Raw genomic sequence first — 19,091 nt, forward strand, 5'->3', positions numbered from 1 at the left:
TGGTCGCCGGCGGCGCAGGAGGGCTCGACATGGTCCGCGAAGATCAGTGATGCAAAGCAGTAGATAGAAGAAAAGATGGCGAATGAGCGGAGGATTGTCGTTGAGAGTGCAGAACATGCTCTGGCGGACTGTAAGCTATATACTGAGAACCTACGGAGCTCGCCTGGAGGTTACATCGAGGCGGGGAGCGGACGAACACGCGTCCAGCGCAGCCGCGAAGACTAGATTGGCCATGTCCTCGAGATTACCTTGCCTATCAACCTCGCCGTCGTTCGCGATGCAGCACACGTGTTGGGCAGTTCAACGCGAGTAGTCCAACGCTTAGCATAGCTTGGGCCAATACTATGCTTCGATGAGGGACTCACCTCCGTCCGAAAGGCTGACTGCAACAATTGACCAGAAGTCCATGGTCATTTCCATTCAACGCAGACATTGCATTCGGCTGCAACGTCCTAGATATCGCGGTTTCTTGGAAAGACCCGCGTCATGAGCTCCCCAGGCTACACCGCATCATGCACAGCTCTCCATTCCTCCGCATCACCAAAGACACGTTGACGGCCAGACCCTGCCAGGTGGATGGCACGCCTGAATGAACAGTGTAGCGCTCACCGGAACGGGCGCAGTACGATGACACTAAGCTCTGCCTCGGACAGGCTGGACATCGTTGTGATTCCAGTTCGTCGCAAAGTTCCTAGTGCAGGCCTCAGGGATGATGGCAGGTCTAGTTTCGATAGTCCTGGCTGAAGGTGCAGAATTGGTGAGTTAGTAACGACACAACATCCCGTACAGCGATATTTCGCGATATATACTTATACTGGAGGATTCGATGTATAAGCAGGTTAGCAGATGCAGCGGCCGTCGGTCGATTCGACGCACTGTTTGTATATCGTATACGTAGTACTGTCGATGCATGCGGCTGCAATATAGAGTCGCATCTGGGCTTCCAACTTCGAAGGACCTCAAGAATTGACTGCATCGGCTGCACGTTTTCCCACGCCTCATCCACGTATCCCGGACACCCAGAGATTCGTTGCCGCAACGCAGCTACTTGCGTGGACCATTCTACACTCGGTTTACGCACTCTAAGAGCCTGCGCTGTCGCAAGTGTCGCGCATTTCACGACTTTAAACGCTCTGTTCGGAAGGCTTGAGGCGCGATGTTGTTGGACGTAAATGTAAGTGTCAAGCAGCCGTATATACACCTTGTAAGAACGCGTCTTGACCCTGCTTTATGAACTACAGAGGAAGCTCTTCAGCCGGTCCGATCGTGTCAAGGGCGTGGACTTCCATCCGACAGAGCCATGGCTGCTGACCGGTCTATACAATGGCACCGTGAACATCTACCACCTTGAGACAGGGTCGATCGTGAAGACATTCGAGGTCTCGAGGTTCCCGTCCGTTGCGTCAAGTTTATCACCCGCAAGAACTGGTTCGTGCAGGCTCGGATGACTTCCAGCTGCGCATTTTCAACTATAACACGCACGAGAAGGTCATCGCGTTCGAGGCGCACCCGGACTATATCAGATGTCTGACTGTGCACCCGACGGCGAGCATTATATTGACGGGGAGCGATGACATGACATTCGGGCATGGGACTGGGACAAGCAGTGGAGGTGTATACAGGTGCGTCGGCCCTCTGACCATACTGCCAACGTTGTGAACGCCTTCGCGCCGCAGACCTACGAGGGTCACACTCATTATATCATGAACATTGCGATCAACCCGAAAGACCCCAACACCTTCGCGTCTTCATGTCTCGACCGGACGGTCAAGATGTGGTCATTAGGCTCCTCCAGCCCCAACTTCACCCTCGAGGCGCACGACAAGGGCGTCAACTATGTCGACTTCTACCCTGGTGCAGACAAGCCATACCTCGTCACGGCGAGTGATGACCGGACGGTCAAGATCTGGGACTACCTCAGCAAAAGTTGTGTGCAGACACTAGAGAGTCACACGAACAACGTCCTCTTCGTCGTGTTCCACCCAACTTGCCGCTCGTAATCAGCGGTGGTGAGGATGGCACGGTGAAGCTCTGGAACAGTGGAACGTACAGGCTGGAGAACACACTCAGCTACGCACTCGAGCGAGCATGGTGTATCGCAGTCCGGAAGTCGTCAAATGAGATCTCCGTCGGGTATGATGAGGGTGTCGTAGTGGTGAAGGTACGTCGCTTTGCATATACGCACATTTTGTGTGTCTGAGAGCGGAGTAGCTCGGCCGGGATGAACCCACGTATAGTATGGACCCCTCCGGCAAGCTCATCTACACACACAACAACGAGGTCCTCTCCGCAAACCTCCAAACCGTACAGGACGACGCGCTCGTAGAGGGTACTCGCGTCCCAGTCTCGATCAAGGAGCTCGGCACGACCGAGATCTACGCTACGGGGTTGATGCACTCTCCAAACGGGCGGTTCGTGACCGTCGTCGGCGACGGCGAGTACATCGTGTATACGGCGCTCGCGTGGCGGAACAAGGCGTTCGGGAACGGCAACTCATTCGCATGGGCGGGCGACTCGAACACGTATGCGGTACTCGAGGGGCGCCTGAAGGTGCGCGTGTATAAGAACTTCAGGGAGAGGGGCGGCGCAGGAATGAAGGGCGCGGGCTCGTGGAGCATCGATGCTCTCCACGGAGGCACCTTGCTTGCAGCGCGGGGGAGCGGGTTCGTGGTCTTCTGGGACTGGGAGTCGGGCGATGTTGTGCGGAGAATCGAAGTGGATGCCAAAAACGTAAGACGTCAGCGTCTCGGAGCATCTGGTTCAACCACTGAGGTGTTTTTCAGGTCTTCTGGTCAGGGTCTGGAAATCTGGTCACGATCGCTACGGAGGAGTCCTACTTCGTCCTGCGATACGACCGAGATGCATACAACGCAAAACTTGAAGAGGGCGCAGTCATCAGCGATGAGGGTGTCGAGGAGGCATTCGAGCTGGTCGCTGAGATATCCGAAGTGTAAGTGCAGCGAACTAGAGTGACGGTCAGTACTGACGGGCTTTCGACAGAGTGAGAACCGCGAAATGGATTGGCGACTGCTTCATCTACACAACAGCAGCCAACCGACTGAACTACTTCATCGGAACTGAGTCGTACACAATCACGCCCTTCGACACGTATGTTGTGCTCTCTGACTCAGGCGAATATGGCTTGACGTACATGCAGACCACTGTATATCCTTGGCTACCTCCCAGCACACAACCGGGTATACCTAGCAGACAAGGACATGAATGTGTTCAATTATCTCCTGTCGCTTGCATTGGTCGAGTATCAGACTGCTGTCCTTCAGGAGGACATGGAGGCAGCTGCAGAGATCCTGCCAACCATTCCGAAGGAACAGCGGACTAAGGTCGCATCGTTCCTCGAGGCCCGGGGTATGTCTGAAGCATCGACGATCAGCTTGCATTGCGTGTCTAATATGATCACTGCAGGTCTCAAGGAGCTCGCGCTACAAGTCACGACTGACCCAGACCACAAGTTCGATCTCTCACTACAATTGGATGACTTGGATGCGGCAGTCGACATCGCACGGACAGTGCCTGAGCTGGAGGCAGAGGCCAAGTGGAAGCAGATTGGCGACAGAGCACTTGCTGTCTGGCGGTTCGATCTCGCGCGTGAGAGCTTCGAAAAGGCTGGCGACCTCAGCGCCTTGATGCTGCTTCTGCTGGCCGTCGGTGACAGAGATGGCCTTGCCAAGCTAGCAGCAACGGCCGGTGCGTGTCACGTCACCGTGTCATCGAAAGCGGTGCTGACGTGACTTGACAGAGCTTAAGGGCCAGAACAACCTCGCGTTTGCGTCGCTGTTGCAGCTTGGTGATCCGAAGCCTTGCGTAGACCTCCTTGTGAAGACGCACCGGGCGCCGGAGGCGGCCATGTTCGCGCGAGCATATGCGCCAAGCAAAGTGCCAGACGCTGTGGACGCGTGGCGGGCAGAGTTGAAGACGAAGGGCCGCACAAAACTTGCTGCTGCGGTCGCGCACCCTGGTGAGAGCCCCAGCTATTCGAAGAGGGATGGCAGGACGCGCTTGTCCGTGAACGCGGCGACGCGCAACAGCCTTCCGAGCCACTTGTCAATGGCACTTCAGGTGAGTGAGCATCACTGTTCGTTGGCCTGCAGGCTGTCACGGTCTCACGGCGATACCATGAATAGCAGCGGAGGCAGAGGAACCGCCGGAGGAGTGAAGTGATTATAGCTCAGCGATTTCGTTATGTGGGTAAGGGGTCGTCAGTCGCGGATTGTCCGCAAGGGGCGAGAGAGCGAGCTATCCCAAAACCAGGACGGGTTCGTTATTGATGGACGATAGTGTAAATGTTATTTATTTTGTCTGTTGAGCCTCGTACGTCGGAATCCACGACGCCACGACGGAGGTTTGAGCAGCCGATGCGGTGTGGAAGGATGGAGAAGGGCCTGAGACTGAGGCATGCGTGCGACAAGGACGAATACGGGCGGTCACGTCACGCGTCTGCGGCGTCGATGCCTCGACGACGGAGTGTTGCAGCCGTGCGCGCCAGACTCAGAGGCCATCACCCAATTTCTCACCACCACCGCCGTCTCGTCCTCGTCGTCCAGAGCGTCGTCGACGCTCTCCGCCCCTCTCCTTTGCGTCGGCCATGGCCGTTTCACCCTCGCAGGCGATCAATTCGGGAGAGCTCACCGACCTCATCTCTTCTTCCTCGTCGGCGACCGTCTATCCTTCTGACGACACCCTCCTCTCCGTGCTCCAGGCACGCTTCCGCACAGACCTCCCCTACGCCCGCATTGGCACGTCCAACCTCGTCGTCGTCAACCCGTACAAGACTCTCAATAATGTCAGCGACGCCAGCGCGAAGGAGTACGAGGAGCGGTGTTACAAGGACACCAGCATCCCTCTCCCTGGCGATCCACCTCCGCCACAGCCACACATCTACGACCTTGCAGCCAGAGTGTACCTGTTGATGAGGAGGAGGAATGAGTCGCAGTCGGTGGTGTTCCGGTGGGTAGCTTTTTGTCTCGTCTTCTCCAAGGAGTTGACGAACGCGCGTTCAGCGGAATCACTGCGTCTGGAAAGACACATAGCTCCCAGCTACTTGTCAACCAGGTGCTGAGGCTTTCTTCACACTCTAAAAAGGAGGCGAAGCTGGCAGCGCAGATCAAAGCTCTCTCGCCGCTCCTCGATTCGTTCGGTAGCGCCAAGACGCTCATCAGCCCGAACGCGTCTCGCTACGGTCGCTACCTCGAGCTTCACTTCGGCGATCGAGGTCGTATCAGTAGCGCAAAGGTGCTCACATACGGGCTCGACAAGTCGCGCTTGAACCGCCTCTCGTTTGAGGAACGCACGTACCATGTGTTCTACCAGTTCCTCGCGGGTGCAACACCGGATGAGCGCGACACGTACAACCTGGAGGATCCGTCGGAGTACGCACTTCTGGCGTCCTCGGCTGCTACCGGCTGCCTGCTGGACCCCACAGCGACGACAATGCAGCGATGGACGAATTGCGTGCGGCGATGAAGACGCTCGGGTTCAAGCAGAAGCACATCTCGTCCATATTCAGCTTGCTAGTGGCCATCCTCACGCTTAGTAACATACAGTTCACGGAACCGGACAGTTCAGACGTCTCTGCCTACATCGCCAACCCTCTCGTTCTTGAGGAGGTCGCCCGGCTACTTGGTGTACCGTTGGACGACCTGAGCGAGACCTTGACGAACAAGACAAACTATGTCCGGAAGGAGCTATACACGGTGCTACTGAACGCGCAACAGGCCGCATCGCAGCGGGATTCCCTAATGCGCGATCTCTACGCCATCCTGTTTGCCTTCGTTGTCGAGACTGCGAACCACCGCATCGCACCTTCCCCGCAATCGCTTCCACCTCCAGCGCAGATTGTCTTACTCGATCAGCCTGGCTTTCAGACGAAGGGCGCACCCGGTTCGGCGTCCGTGTACATCGGTGGTCCCGCGCCTCTGCTGTCACCGCATGGCCAGGCCGGCTTCGACGAGTTCTGCATCAACTTTGCCAACGAGATGGTGCAGTCGTTCATTCTGCGAAACGCCTTCGAGGACTTTGTCGGCTACAACGGCGAGATGACGAGGGATGGCGTTTCCCTACCTGCGATCGCCACGATGGACAACTCGGCGTGCATCGAGCTGTTGCGCGGTGCACAGCTGAGTGAGAGGGCGTCGAAGAAGCCTGGAGGTCTGCTCGGCGTGACAAACAAGGCCAGCTCGTCGTTCAAGTCTGGCAAGAGTGGAGAGAAGCGGGACGAGGAGCTGTTGCAGGATCTCGTCGCAAAGTTCGGCGTGCACGCATCGTTCATTGCAAACCCGCCGGAGCAGGCCGCGACGAGCATGGAGTTCGGCATCAACCACTTCGCAGGGCCGTGCTCTTACGACGTACACGGTTTCGTAGAGAAGGACACCGACATTCTTGACACCGCTTTCGTGTCGCTGCTCCGGAACTCGACGGATCCTTTCATCTCGAAGCTCATGTCCGGCCCCAGTCTCGCTACCGAGCGTCACGCCAAGGACGAGAGCATGATCGCGCAAGCGCAGGTTTCCTCTCGACCTCTCCGCCAGCCCACTCCCATCCTCTCCCGCGATGGTGCCGCCCCTGCCGAGGCTGAGGAACACTCACATCTCGACCCAGCCAAAGCCTACCCTGTGACGACGCAGCTTAACCACAACCTTTCCGAGATCATGACGAGCATGGATCGTACACGTCTCTGGACCGTGTCGTGTATCCGGCCGAACGATTCGGGCTCGTCAAACTCGTTCGACAAGCGGCGCGTGAAGGCGCAGATCCGTGCATTGCTCCTTCCGGATTTGGTGTCGCGAAAGAAGGTGGACTTCGTAGCCGACTTCGAGCACAGAGCCTTCTGTGATCGCTACGTTCCGACGATGGGCGGCTCGGAGGCAGAGCGCATCAGGCAGTGCGCGCATGCGAATGGATGGCAGGACGGCGTGGACTACGTCGTTGGACATCGGTCGATCTGGCTGACGTACATGGCGTGGAAGATGGTGGAGGACGTCTTGCGTGGGGCGGAGAAAGACGCGAAGAAGAGTTTGGGTGTGAGAGATGATGAGGACGAGAGCGTCGTGCCGGATGATATGACAGAGGCTACCCACCACGATGCGCCATCGATGCCTGCTGCGTCGTACTATGGTGCGGGCGCGAGCGAGGACAACTTGCTCTTGACTCGTACAGGAACCCACGGGACGACGTACCGGGATGCGAACACGAAAGGTGGTTATGCTCAGGTGGGCTTGTCGACGCCTAACGTAGAGAACACCCCGGCGTACAGTGACCAGGAAGGTGAGGTCTGGGGATCGGAGTGGGACAAGAAGGACCCTGGGTATGCAGGCTCTCCGGCGCTCGAGAAGGAACCAGCAGGTGGTATGGTCGTCAAAGAGGCTCCGGCAGCCGTCGAGGAAATCGCGACGACTCGGATTCGTCGCTGGTGGATCGCCATCGTGTGGCTGGTGACGTGGTGGATGTTCGACTTTTGCCTGAGCAGAATTGGGCGGATGAAGCGGCCAGATATCCGGCTTGCCTGGCGAGAGAAGGTCACAATCTTCTTCCTCATCATTTTCTTCAACGGCGTTGTCCTCTTCTACATCATCGAGTTCGGTCGTCTCCTCTGCCCGGATTACGACAAGGCATGGAACACGAACCAGCTTGGCCAACACACAGGCACGAACGACTTCTACGTCGCCATCCAAGGCACTGTGTATGACGTTTCGAAGTTCGTCAATGGCGACCACAGTGACATTCCCAGCCAACCAAGTAACGGCGCAGACACTCTGGACTATCTCGCCGGCCAGGACTTGACGTACTACTTCCCACCACCGCTTACCCTTGCATGCCCTAATCTGGTCACCAATGAGGCCTTGTCGTTGACCGCACCGACCAACTGGACGGAGACGGTACCGCAGGCGATGCATACGTCGGGCTCGCAACAGTCATTTACCTCGAGTAAATTGCACCAGGACAACTGGTACACGACGATCTTCCAACCGAAAATTAACCAGTACAAGATCGGTGCGTATGTCTTTAGCAAGGGTGAGCTGGAGTCCGCGGCGTCCTCTAGCAGCAGCGACAATTCCGCATCGGACCAGCGGTACGTTTTCAGACTCTGTACCACTGGATTGATGTTGATTGTTTTACGTAGATACTGGGCAATATGGGACAACAGTGTTTACGACCTCTCCGCGTATTTCCAGACGCTCACCAACAACGACAACTCGAACACATTTACGTTCCTAGATTCTGATCTATCTGGCCTCTGGCAGTCTACGCCTGGCCAGGATATTTCGAAGGACATCGCGTCCGTCCTGGCCACAATGAACTCGTCATATGCTGAGGATAACGTGAGGTGCATCAAGAACATGTTCTACTGGGGCGAGATGGACTTCCGCTCGACGCCTCGATGCCAAGTCCAGAACATCATGCTTATCGTCTTCTCGGCCATCATCATGTCGTCCATGGCGATTAAGTGTAAGTGCCTTCGCGAGCTGCCAGCGAAAATGCGCTAACCATCATTTTCAGTCCTCGCTGCGCTGCAGTTGACACCGAAGTCGAACCCCGAGATGCTGGACAAATTCGTCATCTGCCAGGTCCCCTGTTACACGGAAGGCGAGGAGTCATTGCGCCGAACGCTCGACTCATTGGCCGCTCTGAACTACGATGACAAGCGCAAGTTGATGTTCATCATCTGTGACGGTAACATCATCGGTAATGGGAATGACCGTACAACGCCCCGGATCGCTCTCGATTTGCTTGGTGTCGATCCCCAGCTCGATCCCGAGCCTCTCTTGTTCAAATCCATCGGTGAGGGTTCGAAGGCTCTGAACTACGGCAAGGTGTATTCGGGTTTGTATGAGTTCGAAGGCCACGTCGTCCCGTGAGTAATCTCTCCTCGTGTTGAACGGCCTTTATGAATGATTTTGTCAGGTACATTGTCGTCGTCAAAGTTGGCAAGCCTACTGAACGCACCAAGCCTGGTAACCGAGGCAAACGTGACAGTCAAATCTTGGTCATGCAGTATCTCAACCGTGTCCACTTTGACGCACCGATGACCCCGCTGGAACTCGAGATCTACCATCAGATGCGCAACGTTATCGGCATTGACCCTGCCTTCTACGAGTACATCTTCACGATTGATGCCGACACGGTTGGTCACTTGTAAATCTCGTCGCGACTCATGACTGACGTCCTGTTGTTGCACTTACCAGTCCGTTACACCGGATTCCTTGAACCGTCTGGTCGCCGCGACCGCAGATGACTCGAGTATCATTGGCATTTGCGGGGAAACAAGGCTGGATAACCCGGAGAAGTCTTGGTGGACGATGATTCAGGTATAGTCATCTTCATTGGCTCAACGGGGACGTCAGAATTGACGATGTTGGACAGGTCTACGAGTACTACATCTCTCACCACCTGTCCAAGGCGTTCGAAAGTTTGTTCGGCTCAGTGTCCTGTCTGCCTGGTTGCTTCTCACTGTATCGCATCCGAACGGCGGACAAGGGTCGTCCTGTGATCATCTCGAACCGTATCATCGAAGAATACGCGGAGCCCAACGTCGACACGCTGCACAAGAAGAACCTATTCTCGCTCGGTGAAGATCGGTTCTTGACGACGCTGATGTTGAAGCACTTCCCCACGTTCCGAACGAAATTCCTGGGCTCAGCCACTGCGCATACGATCGCTCCAGAGTCCTGGCGTGTTCTGTTCTCTCAGCGCCGTCGGTGGATCAATTCCACGGTCCACAATCTTTGCGAGCTGGTCCTTCTGCCGGATATGTTCGGGTTCTGCTGTTTCTCCATGCGCTTCTTCGTGTTCGTAGATCTCCTGGGTACCTTGGTATGTTCCTGTATCTATGTGCAGAATGTCGTGCATGTCTGACTGTTCATCCAGATCCTTCCGGCGACAGTGGTCTATTTGCTCTACCTGATCATCGTCGTCTCGACTCGCCAGGCTGCTTTCCCGCTCATTTCGATCATCATGATTGCAGCTGTGTATGGCTTGCAAGTAAGTGTCGTATAACTCGTCTGGTTTAATAACCAACTTACGGGTGGTTAGATGATCATCTTCCTACTCAAGCGAGAGTTCATGCTTATCGGCTGGATGGTTGTCTACATAATTTCGTGAGTGTTGTCGTCGTCGTGAGTTGCAATCAACAGCTGAAGTTTCTCGTAGATATCCGGTGTACAGCTTCTTCCTCCCTATCTACTCATACTGGTGCATGGACGACTTCAGTTGGGGTAACACTCGTCTGGTCATCGGTGAAGGCAGCAACAAGAAGGTCATCATGAACGACGAGGAGAAGTTCGACGAGTCCATGATTCCTCTCAAAAAGTTCAGCGGTATGTCTTATCGCGTTCCTGGTACTTCCATTCGCTCATCTTTGTGCAGAGTACGAGGCGGAAGCATGGGAGACTGGCACACGTCACTCCGACGAGACTGGCTACAGTAGCAAACCACACTCCCGTGTCCGTGGTTCCGTGTCTGGATCACAATCGCCCCGTAGCCATCATCCAGGGTCTCAAGTGGAAGGCGGCGACTACTGGCGCGATACGAATGCGCTTGGCCACAAGGGTTCGAATCCCAGTTGCGCGGACGGCCTTCACAGACGAACCTGTCGCAGTACGGCGGACAGCCGGTCATGTCGCAGTACAGTCTCCCGCAGTTGCCGTTCATGCCCATGGCCGGTGGACCTGGCTCTGTGGCAGGCTCTGATTACGGTGGGCACAGTGGGCACATGTCCATGGGAATGCCGATGGGCTACCAGAACACGGGTAGCATGTATGGCATGATGCCGACAGCGCCACGCAACACCGTCATGACAAACCTAACATGTTTGGCGGCAGCGGGGCTGCAACCGGGTCACAGCAGTCGGGCCATGGGCTGGCAGCTCCGATGATGCCGGCGGCACAGCGACCGATGTCAACCTTCTCGATGGCGACGTCGGTGAACCCCTTCGCTGGGCCAAGCATGAACCCAGATCCCACGGATGAGGATTTAGTGACTGCGTTGCGCCAGTATCTTAGCACACAAGACTTGATGACCGTGACGAAGAAGTAAGTTCCACCGTGCACCTGATTGCGCTGCTCTAACTAATGCTCGTCTTTTAGGACTGCGCGGGAAGCTATCCAGGCGAAGTTCCCCAAGGCCGACCTGTCTGGGCGTAAACAGTTCCTGAACGACTCAATCGACCAGATCCTCTCACAGGCATAGACAATCTCACGAACCTTCTACGAACACTCGCCCCTTGCACTTTCGGTCTTTACCTTGGACGCGGACTGACGTTGGGACATTACATTACCGGACTTTCTGTCGAGTTATCATGTTTGCATTGCACGGACATCTACCATCTCTCACATCATGAACACTATAGCAATGTAATTCCATTGAACTCTATAGTCCTCTTGACAATATATGCTGGCTTGCTTGCTGGTATGTAGCCCTTACGATAGTCCTTTTCGATGATAGTCGAGTGTGAAAGTATCGAGAACGAGGTGACACTAGTACTAGTACTTGCGTTTGCCCAATGCCGTGCAGCCCACAATCACGTGGTGGGTAGCGTATAACGGCACCTCGTTCCGCCGCCGTGTTATTTGAGCGGGAGCTGTGGTTGCTTCGTACTCCCATCTCATCTGCCCGAGGACATCGCCTCGTCGTCGGAATGCCAGGCCCAGCAGTCACTGCTGTCTACGTCGTCGGCGCCATCGCTGTTGTAGCTAGTGTGGTCGCGTTTAAGGAGGTGAGCATGACATCAGTGGGGTCTGAAGCCCCTATCAAAATGCTTATGCCGATCGTGTATTGCAGTTTGTGTACGAGCCTCACATTGCTCCGAAACTAGAGGCATGGGCAGAGTCGTTCGTTGACAATCGCCGTCGTCAGCGAGCACGGCGACAAGGTCCCATCTCTGCACAGCCGGTCCACGAGCACGGCGACGAGAACACAACCCGTCGATCGACCAGATCGCGCAACGATGACAATCGCCCTCATCCACCGTTCGGGTCTGGAAGTGACAAGAAGCGTGGCGACGATGACGAAGACGACGACAACAGCATGTCCGTTGAGCTCGAGCAACTCGTTGCACGGGAGGGTAGTGCATGGAGCGAAGATGGTAGGCAGAACGGCCTTAGGCACCGCAAGACTGCGGGCACGATGGATGAGGTGAGTCGGAAGTGACTAGCAATGAGGGCCTTTATGGTCAGGGCCTAAAACCATTTGAGAGCATACTTGTTGTGTTCAGTCGGTGCAGCTCTACTTCAATTCGCGCTCTTCTGATCATCTCTGGCACAAGCTGACCCAACAACGCAGAGTAACGTATTCATTCCCTACCGGCCTATGTCTCCTACCCATGTCATATTCGACTCATCAGTAACCTCCACTCCGACCTCGCCATCATCCAGCGGTTCGAGACTGCAGAGTCCCCGCGGTGCGACTACGCCGGTCCTACACGGTTCCTCCCCTAGATCTCGGCTATCGTCGGTCACATCACGCAATGCAGCTCACATCCCGCCCACACCTGTCTCCATCCGCTCAGCGGCCTCGTCACGCATACAGTCGCCCAACATGATGGACGCTATGTCTTCGCGATCGTCAAGCCCGGACGCCCCGGCAATGTATAATACCGCCCTCATGGGATCAATCGGCAACTTGTCCGAACGGGCAAGTGCCAGCCCGCGCACCGAGCCGTTTGTCCCGACATCTCGCGTCCAATCTCCCTTGTCCGACTACCATCTCGCAGCTCCAGTGCCGTCCTTACCGGCTTCCCGCATCCAATCTCCGTTTTCTGACATTCACGCTGCTGTAGCACGCAGCCCAACGTTGAGCGCGCGGTCGGGCGTAATGTCGCCCTTCACCCATATGTCGGAGCCGGAGTCCGACTTTGACCTGCCGTCGGACAGCGAGGACGACGTCATGTCGTTGCGCTCTGGGATGTTCAGTCCCAGTATGTCAAGTCGTCAGGAGGAGCTCGCGTTCGACGTGATGTCTGTGCACGGGAGTGAAGGCTCCAGCTGGGGAAGCGTCGGTCGTCGGACGCCCGACCTCTAGACTTTCTTTGCAGAGCTCGCCTAGGTCAATCGGTTGAACGGTTTGTTGTCTGGTCTGTACTATATTCGCTATGTGTCTTGTTCTGCAATTGTCAATTCACGCACTGCTAACCTGTACATCCTCCGCACTGCTGTAGAATCACCGCATTTTGCTGTTGTACACAATAACGCAGTCGTGTATCTATGTTTGCTATGTATGTCCCTTCGTCTGTGAACGGTCGGATTCCATCGTGATCAACCAGTGTTGGTACGTCGGGCGTCGTATGATTATGTCGGAGGCATACTGACTTCCATTACGACGAACAGTTCTACGGTTGCATCTCATTTCGTATAAACCCAGTCCACCTGTAATGTTCATCGTCGCTGCATCATCGGTGGGATCATCGCATCCACTCGTCATATCTCACCTCGCACCGCAGTGTCGACGTCTGCCTGATAGACCGGTCGTACAAAGTGTGGTTGCCCCCACGGCGGGGCAGTTATCTACGGTTGAAACCGACCACAAAGAATCTCTCATCGCTGCTGTCCTGGAGACTGCGTCGGCGCCGCGCATCGAGCTTGTACCACCGTAACAGATATATTTAGAGGCAGTGCTGCTGGTGAGACGACGACGACATACATACCGCCTCGCTCGCCGCACAGAATTAGCTAGCCATGCCTTCCACTCATTCCCTTGATGGCTCCCTCGGAGCAGTTTTACTTGGTGCGCAGGAATTCGCCGTATCCCTGCCTATCGTAGCTGAGACTTTCTGGACGAGCATGTAGGCAACCTTGCCGCTGCCATGTGAGTTCGAATATCATTTGCGAAGCAGTGCATTTACCTGTCTCAGTCTCTTCGGCGTGACCAGCGCTCAAGCCGCGGTCTACTTCAAGCTTTCTGGGAACGACCACCCAAAACTCAAATTCACGGTGAGTATCAGCTCTGGGTAGCATCAAGTACTGAGTGAGGGTTGCAGGTCATTCTGTTGTGGTACGCGGAACTCAAGGCAGCGCTGATGACGCGGATGTTGAACGCTGAGCTCATGGATTTTCAGCATTCTGGATGCCCTACAACTTGCCCTCATCACCGTTTCTGTATATACAAGCGCAGTGATATCGGTCGGGGAATCGGATCCAGCACTTTCGATGGGTAATTGGTGGGTCCCGCCCGTACTCCTTGCTCCGGTGCTCTGATCTGACGGCTTTGCAATGGAACAGGAGTGTGAAGGTCAGGAGCTGCATTCGCCGTCCGTTACCAATACAGATTGCTCATGCACGAGAAGATCCACGTAGTTGTAGCAGTAAGTCCCTCGCCACATTCAGGAGTACGCATTCTCTGATTGCTATGCAGGGTGTTAGCAACGCTATTATACGAGGGTAACTATAGGTCAACGCTAGACATGCGTTGGTTGCGACTGACCTGTCATTCATAGTCTCTTCTGTCACCGCCTTTGGCATTGTGAGCAGCCAGATAGAATGATATACGTTCTTAGTGTGCTGACGTGTCTGCGTGTAGTCAGTCAAAAGAATTGGGTCCTTGTGATCTTCATTGTGCGCTTCCTTAAGACTCGCAAACGGTGTTCGGTCTAACGCCCTTTGCTTCAGGCTGCAGGGACGACAGTTGCGCTTGGTGAGTGGTCCTACCAGACACTTTCGTGTAACTCCGCGCTCACTTGTCTGCTAGCTGGTAGCATAGGTGCGGCATACCGGATGGTATGTAATCTGCTGATCTCATTAGATGCGCAGAGTTCTCTATCCAGATGTATGCACTCTTGCTCGTCTGATTATTGACACTGACTTCACGCGTTGAGCAGCTTCGCCTTGTCCGGCGACGCGTTCCATTTGTCTTCTGTCTCTGTATGTGGAATACACCCGTCGATCATCGCGCGATGAGGTGACATTTCAATTGTCAGTGGCTCCTATATGCAAGCCTCGGCGCTGGCATCGGTGCAGACGCCACCATCGCTTCATCTCTCTGTCTTCTCTTGCGACATTCCTATACAGGACCAGATTTGTACGTTCGTTGTCGCAGGATGTTACAGTGCTAACCTTCTTACCTTGACAAGGTGCAATCGAACAATGGCACGGACAATCATCGTCTACGGAATCAACACCGGTCTGCTCACAAGGTTAGACATATCTCCCGTGCGATGTATTGTGTCTGATTCTAGGATGACGGTGATGCAGCCTATGTGAAATATCGTGTCTTGTGACTGTGAGTGTCTCCTGTTCGCTCCATAACCCATCTCACTGTGCACAGTATGCTACCATGCCTCATAATCTCATATTTCTCGCTCTTTTCTTCATCCTCCCAAAACGTGAGTGAGTATTGTTGCCTGAAGGGGACATCCGGCTCACAGTTGCGTAGTACTATTTAACGCTCTCTTGGCTACTCTGAATAGTCGTTCAGCGTTGCGCGAAGTGCGAGAAAATTTCAAAAGTTCGACACAGGTGACGGCGCCCTCTCGGCTGCCGGCTGAGTTCAGCCCAAGACATCGGTCCTTGCGAAGTCGCTCAGCGATGGTTCTGTTCTGAGTCCTGTATGTTAACTTTCTTCTTCTCAATGACCCGGGCAATGACCTGAATATCGTGCAGGCCTCCCCCGGCCTCCCCCGGTGTCAGACAGATATCCCGCTCCCGTCAGTGGTTCGACCGATGACTATCAGAGCGTCCGTCAAACCGTCTATCATTGATATGGAGAGTGGAATACATCGGTTTGATCCGTCCTCTCCTCTACCTTCAGGCGGCTTCCATGCGTTCTAGCAACACTCGCGTATCAACCACGCAAGACATCCATACCTTCTCATTGGCCCCATAGCCATACTGACAGGTTCTCCGTCGGACAATCGAACTCGTACCTACTATCGCATTCTCTAGACCTCTCTGTACTTGTACACGTTAGCATAGATGGACATTCTGATCGAGGACATTGCGGGGCGCATGTGCCGGCGTCATCGCCTGTCCAGCTCGGAACCAGATCAACAGCGCTGTTCCGTCTAGGCCCCTGCGCGTGCGGCGGCCTGTGTCACCATAGTTCGCCGCTTCGCAAGGATTTCTGCCACAGACTGCCTTGCCAGCAGCGCATTGTGCCATCTGTCCGAGAGTCGACTGTCAGGTTTTCTCAACTAGCTTCGCGCAGATAGTATAGCTGACCTGTGGACGGCTGGATAGTCTTCTCGAGATCGAACCCGGGATACTCTGCCAGAATGACCTTGAAGTCCACCACATTCCACTGTCGCATGATGTCAAGAGCCACGACATTCCACCTGTGCATGCCAAACCGATCAATATACGACAGCGAGGTTGGTCACAGCACGTACGGCACAAACGAGAGATCGGCAACGGTACACTTTCCACCGACAAGCCACTCTTGTTTCGACAGGACCTTCTCAAGTACACCGAGGACGCGGACCGTCTCCTTGCGATAGCGGTCAATGGCGCTTGGGATGATCTCATGGTGGTATTTCATAAACCAGTAAGCTTGTCCAAAATACGGGCTACGTGCCTGTCAGCGTCAACGGGAAATGCGCACCGACTGCCACCCACCCTTGTCCGGATGCCTGGAAAATGAGCCATTGCAACTGTTGCCACTTCTCGCTAGGGTCCCCGACAGAAACCTTGTGCTCCGGATCGTACTTGTCAACTAGATAGGCAATTATGGCGGCTGACTCCCTGTAGGCGAGTATTGTTAGTACGTTACAGCGCGGAGGAGGGGAGACAGACCAGATGGCGAAGTCATTATTCGCATGATCGATGAGCGTTGGTATCCGTCCATTCGGGTTGTACTGCGTATGCTCTGGGCTCTATGCTCATCCTTGCCGAAGTCTAGGTACTTTGGCTCGTACTCCAAGCCTAGTTCATCGAGAACGATCGCCACTTTCCTGATTGCAAAGTGACATGAGCGTAGGCGCGTCTCGTCAGAGAACCAAGGACTCACCATCCGTTAGGACCGCCGCCGAGATGGGAGAAGAGCGTGAACTGCTTTCCGTGAGACATGTTGTAGGATGAAGGAGACTGCGAAGTATCGAGCACTTTGACGCGCGAGATATAGCTGTTTGGACAGTGGCCACCTCTAAAGTGCTGTTTCGTTCAGTCTTCTGCGTCAATACAAGTCGCTGAATCATCGTATACCGTTCGCTCTGTAAGCTATCGCAGTACTTTTGGTCAGCGAGAACGGTAGTAAGTGTGCTCCGAGAACCATCGTACCTTGCTTCGCCGCTCACGTACTTTCATCTAGAAACAGGCCAGCGCATCACATCACTGTTCAGTGCCGGTGGGAATATCATGCGATATGACAACTGCGCCAAATCTCCCACACTACATGGCATTGAAGGCATCCTTCAGGTGCCAGATTGCGTCACACCAGCGGATTTTACATGTCCGCTGCAGAAGCCTTCTTTTTACACTGTTACAGGTGGACATGGGTCCGCGCCATTACTCAGCACAAGGTAATGCTGACTAAGACCTGGCGTGAATAGATGTACGTCAATTGACAGACAGAGAAACAATGTTGGGCACCGAACCCACGGCAGGAGCTACGTACTGACGCGGGCATCCGTTCTGCGACTCGGAAGCGACAGAGGCGTCTTGGACGCGCCTAGCAAAGCAATTCGAATGCACCAGGTGCACCGCCACGTGACAAGTTGTGCTCAGTCCGGAGAGAGAAGGGCTTCCCTGAGTCTGGATGGTCCCCGAGCGGCATCTGAGTGGTAGGAAGTAAAGCATTCGACATGTTTCGGTCACTGCACTTGTTTATTTCCGCCTCTGAACGGCTCTCGCGGCCAGCGTTGAATCCAGTATACTCTGATGCCTGAGAGGAAAGCACCAGTATGATGATACTGTACGGGTCTAAGTAACGCACTCGTTCTTGAAACGTTGAACGTTGCCAGTGCGTCACAGAGATATGGGTGAATCTGAGTCGATTCCGTCGAGAGTGGATACGACAGTACCTCTGAAACACAAGCTCAACAGCAGAGGACTGGAGTCGAAGGCATTCAAGTCAGCCAACTACGGTGACTGAACGACAGACGGGAGGATCGTCACAGATCTTGTTTCGGGACAAACGTAGTGCGGCGGCATTTGCCGGCGTAATAGTGCGCGACCCCCTGATTAGGCATGAGTATCGAAGCTAAGTAGCGCAGGACAACTCACTGGACACCATGCCTCATCGATTCCCGGGCTTCGAGAGCCATAAATAACACTACCGAGAATATCATCAATCCCCTGAACACATAACACCAGAATATCCGACATAGACTCTACACTTCAACACTGAACAGGACTTTCCCGATGGTCGGGCCTAGCCATCCCCAGCCGACTGTGCACAAGGCACGTCTGTTGGGCAGTTGGTCTGGTCCGTGTTCTGGAGGTTCCCCGACTAGACGATCGAGACATGAGCCGAGGACATGAAGAGTGCATGCAAACTTACATAGTCCCAAGTACAAGCGCCGTGAACGTACGCGCATTGGTAGCCAGTAAACTGGTTGATCAAGACACCGGTGTCACCGTTAAGGTCGGCCGGACACTCGCAACCACTACTAGCACTGCAGGGCGCCACGGTCGGGCAGTTCGTCTGCATCGTGTTCTGGAGCGCGCCAGTCTACGAGACACCATAAAGTATATGTGAGCTCACACGCGACAAAAGGGAGACATCACACTGACCTTGTCGTCCCAAGTGCATGCACCACCAGCATAGGCGCATTGGTACCCGGGATAGACGTTGATGAGCACACCGCCGTTGTCGCCCGTCACGTCAATCGGGCAGTCGCAGTCGCCTCCGCCGCCATAGCAAGCGAAGGCGACGGACTGGCCCGCCAGCCGCTTCGTGAGCGTCGAGTGGTTAGGAGCGACGCTGGGCTTCGCCGGAGCTTCCATGGCGAAGGCACAGAGTGCCAAGAATAAGGTAAAGAGCATGAAGTGGTCTTGGCTGAAAGAGTTGTGAGCGCGTGTTTCAATGTCTTCTCCGACATGATTGCCTCTTTATACCTGTGGTGACTTTCATACAGCTGTTCAGCGCGCAGGCACGTCGTAAAACACGCTGATGTGAACAGAAAATCCGTGTTGCCTCCAACATCTCGGGCC

General features: G+C 54.8%; 6 protein-coding genes across 6 annotated transcripts; 4 read left to right on the plus strand and 2 right to left on the minus strand.

The window, feature by feature from the left end:
- The first annotated feature begins 1,010 nt into the window (after positions 1 to 1,010).
- On the plus strand, positions 1,011 to 4,403 carry B0H18DRAFT_1026734 (coatomer WD associated region-domain-containing protein). The gene is made up of 13 exons (XM_048029831.1): positions 1,011 to 1,174; positions 1,242 to 1,379; positions 1,409 to 1,432; positions 1,456 to 1,614; positions 1,677 to 1,973; positions 2,015 to 2,161; positions 2,212 to 2,730; positions 2,784 to 2,950; positions 3,001 to 3,108; positions 3,158 to 3,366; positions 3,424 to 3,705; positions 3,758 to 3,976; positions 4,000 to 4,403. The coding sequence occupies exons 1-13, from the start codon at positions 1,157 to 1,159 to the stop codon at positions 4,083 to 4,085; spliced, it is 2,373 nt and encodes a 790-aa protein (XP_047889734.1). The 5' UTR covers positions 1,011 to 1,156; the 3' UTR covers positions 4,086 to 4,403.
- Positions 4,404 to 4,478: 75 nt separating this feature from the next.
- Positions 4,479 to 11,484, plus strand: B0H18DRAFT_1026738 (chitin synthase). Its single transcript, XM_048029832.1, has 22 exons — positions 4,479 to 4,965; positions 5,019 to 5,387; positions 5,441 to 7,286; positions 7,311 to 7,362; positions 7,390 to 7,462; positions 7,484 to 7,571; positions 7,593 to 7,711; positions 7,733 to 7,892; positions 7,929 to 8,015; positions 8,040 to 8,086; positions 8,138 to 8,463; positions 8,515 to 8,869; positions 8,920 to 9,139; positions 9,201 to 9,323; positions 9,379 to 9,828; positions 9,883 to 9,996; positions 10,048 to 10,112; positions 10,165 to 10,331; positions 10,381 to 10,514; positions 10,577 to 10,804; positions 10,858 to 11,045; positions 11,100 to 11,484. The coding sequence occupies exons 1-22, from the start codon at positions 4,604 to 4,606 to the stop codon at positions 11,200 to 11,202; spliced, it is 5,676 nt and encodes a 1,891-aa protein (XP_047889735.1). The 5' UTR covers positions 4,479 to 4,603; the 3' UTR covers positions 11,203 to 11,484.
- A 166-nt stretch (positions 11,485 to 11,650) lies between these two features.
- On the plus strand, positions 11,651 to 13,032 carry B0H18DRAFT_1122342 (uncharacterized protein; the record flags this gene model as incomplete). The annotated part of the gene is made up of 3 exons (XM_048034500.1): positions 11,651 to 11,728; positions 11,794 to 12,147; positions 12,295 to 13,032. 3 exons carry the CDS (start codon positions 11,651 to 11,653, stop codon positions 13,030 to 13,032), a joined length of 1,170 nt encoding a protein of 389 aa, XP_047889736.1.
- Positions 13,033 to 14,148: 1,116 nt separating this feature from the next.
- On the plus strand, positions 14,149 to 15,754 carry B0H18DRAFT_625372 (uncharacterized protein). The gene is made up of 14 exons (XM_048038830.1): positions 14,149 to 14,311; positions 14,362 to 14,387; positions 14,444 to 14,469; positions 14,527 to 14,561; positions 14,616 to 14,640; positions 14,695 to 14,706; positions 14,757 to 14,772; positions 14,825 to 14,867; positions 14,924 to 15,024; positions 15,077 to 15,139; positions 15,198 to 15,225; positions 15,271 to 15,328; positions 15,379 to 15,550; positions 15,606 to 15,754. The coding sequence occupies exons 1-13, from the start codon at positions 14,282 to 14,284 to the stop codon at positions 15,543 to 15,545; spliced, it is 630 nt and encodes a 209-aa protein (XP_047889737.1). The 5' UTR covers positions 14,149 to 14,281; the 3' UTR covers positions 15,546 to 15,550; positions 15,606 to 15,754.
- A 377-nt stretch (positions 15,755 to 16,131) lies between these two features.
- B0H18DRAFT_1122344 (glutathione S-transferase) lies at positions 16,132 to 17,006 on the minus strand (the record flags this gene model as incomplete). Its single annotated transcript, XM_048034501.1, has 5 exons — positions 16,132 to 16,276; positions 16,331 to 16,507; positions 16,557 to 16,674; positions 16,734 to 16,891; positions 16,948 to 17,006. The coding sequence occupies 5 exons, from the start codon at positions 17,004 to 17,006 to the stop codon at positions 16,132 to 16,134; spliced, it is 657 nt and encodes a 218-aa protein (XP_047889738.1).
- Positions 17,007 to 18,309: 1,303 nt separating this feature from the next.
- Positions 18,310 to 18,884, minus strand: B0H18DRAFT_881627 (uncharacterized protein; the record flags this gene model as incomplete). Its single annotated transcript, XM_048040854.1, has 3 exons — positions 18,310 to 18,387; positions 18,439 to 18,609; positions 18,672 to 18,884. 3 exons carry the CDS (start codon positions 18,882 to 18,884, stop codon positions 18,310 to 18,312), a joined length of 462 nt encoding a protein of 153 aa, XP_047889739.1.
- Positions 18,885 to 19,091: the final 207 nt, after the last annotated feature.

This window comes from Fomitopsis serialis (genome assembly GCF_022376445.1).
Source record: "Fomitopsis serialis strain Sig1Antser10 chromosome Unknown B0H18scaffold_75, whole genome shotgun sequence".
NCBI classification, from domain to species: Eukaryota; Fungi; Basidiomycota; class Agaricomycetes; order Polyporales; family Fomitopsidaceae; genus Fomitopsis; species Fomitopsis serialis.

Bases quoted from the DNA above. Each gene is read 5' to 3' on its own strand.
- B0H18DRAFT_625372 (XM_048038830.1), top strand. From the start codon at position 14,282: ATGCACGAGAAGATCCACGTAGTTGTAGCA. The intron at 14,312-14,361 runs GTAAGTCCCTCG...ATTGCTATGCAG, and splicing joins AGATCCACGTAGTTGTAGCA to GGTGTTAGCAACGCTATTAT. The intron at 15,329-15,378 runs GTGAGTGAGTAT...ACAGTTGCGTAG, and splicing joins TTTCTTCATCCTCCCAAAAC to TACTATTTAACGCTCTCTTG.
- B0H18DRAFT_1026738 (XM_048029832.1), top strand. From the start codon at position 4,604: ATGGCCGTTTCACCCTCGCAGGCGATCAATTCGGGAGAGCTCACCGAC. The intron at 7,287-7,310 runs GTCTGGGGATCG...GAGTGGGACAAG, and splicing joins ACAGTGACCAGGAAGGTGAG to AAGGACCCTGGGTATGCAGG. The intron at 9,997-10,047 runs GTAAGTGTCGTA...ACGGGTGGTTAG, and splicing joins CAGCTGTGTATGGCTTGCAA to ATGATCATCTTCCTACTCAA.
- B0H18DRAFT_1026734 (XM_048029831.1), top strand. The intron at 2,731-2,783 runs GTAAGACGTCAG...GGTGTTTTTCAG, and splicing joins TCGAAGTGGATGCCAAAAAC to GTCTTCTGGTCAGGGTCTGG. The intron at 3,367-3,423 runs GTATGTCTGAAG...TGATCACTGCAG, and splicing joins ATCGTTCCTCGAGGCCCGGG to GTCTCAAGGAGCTCGCGCTA.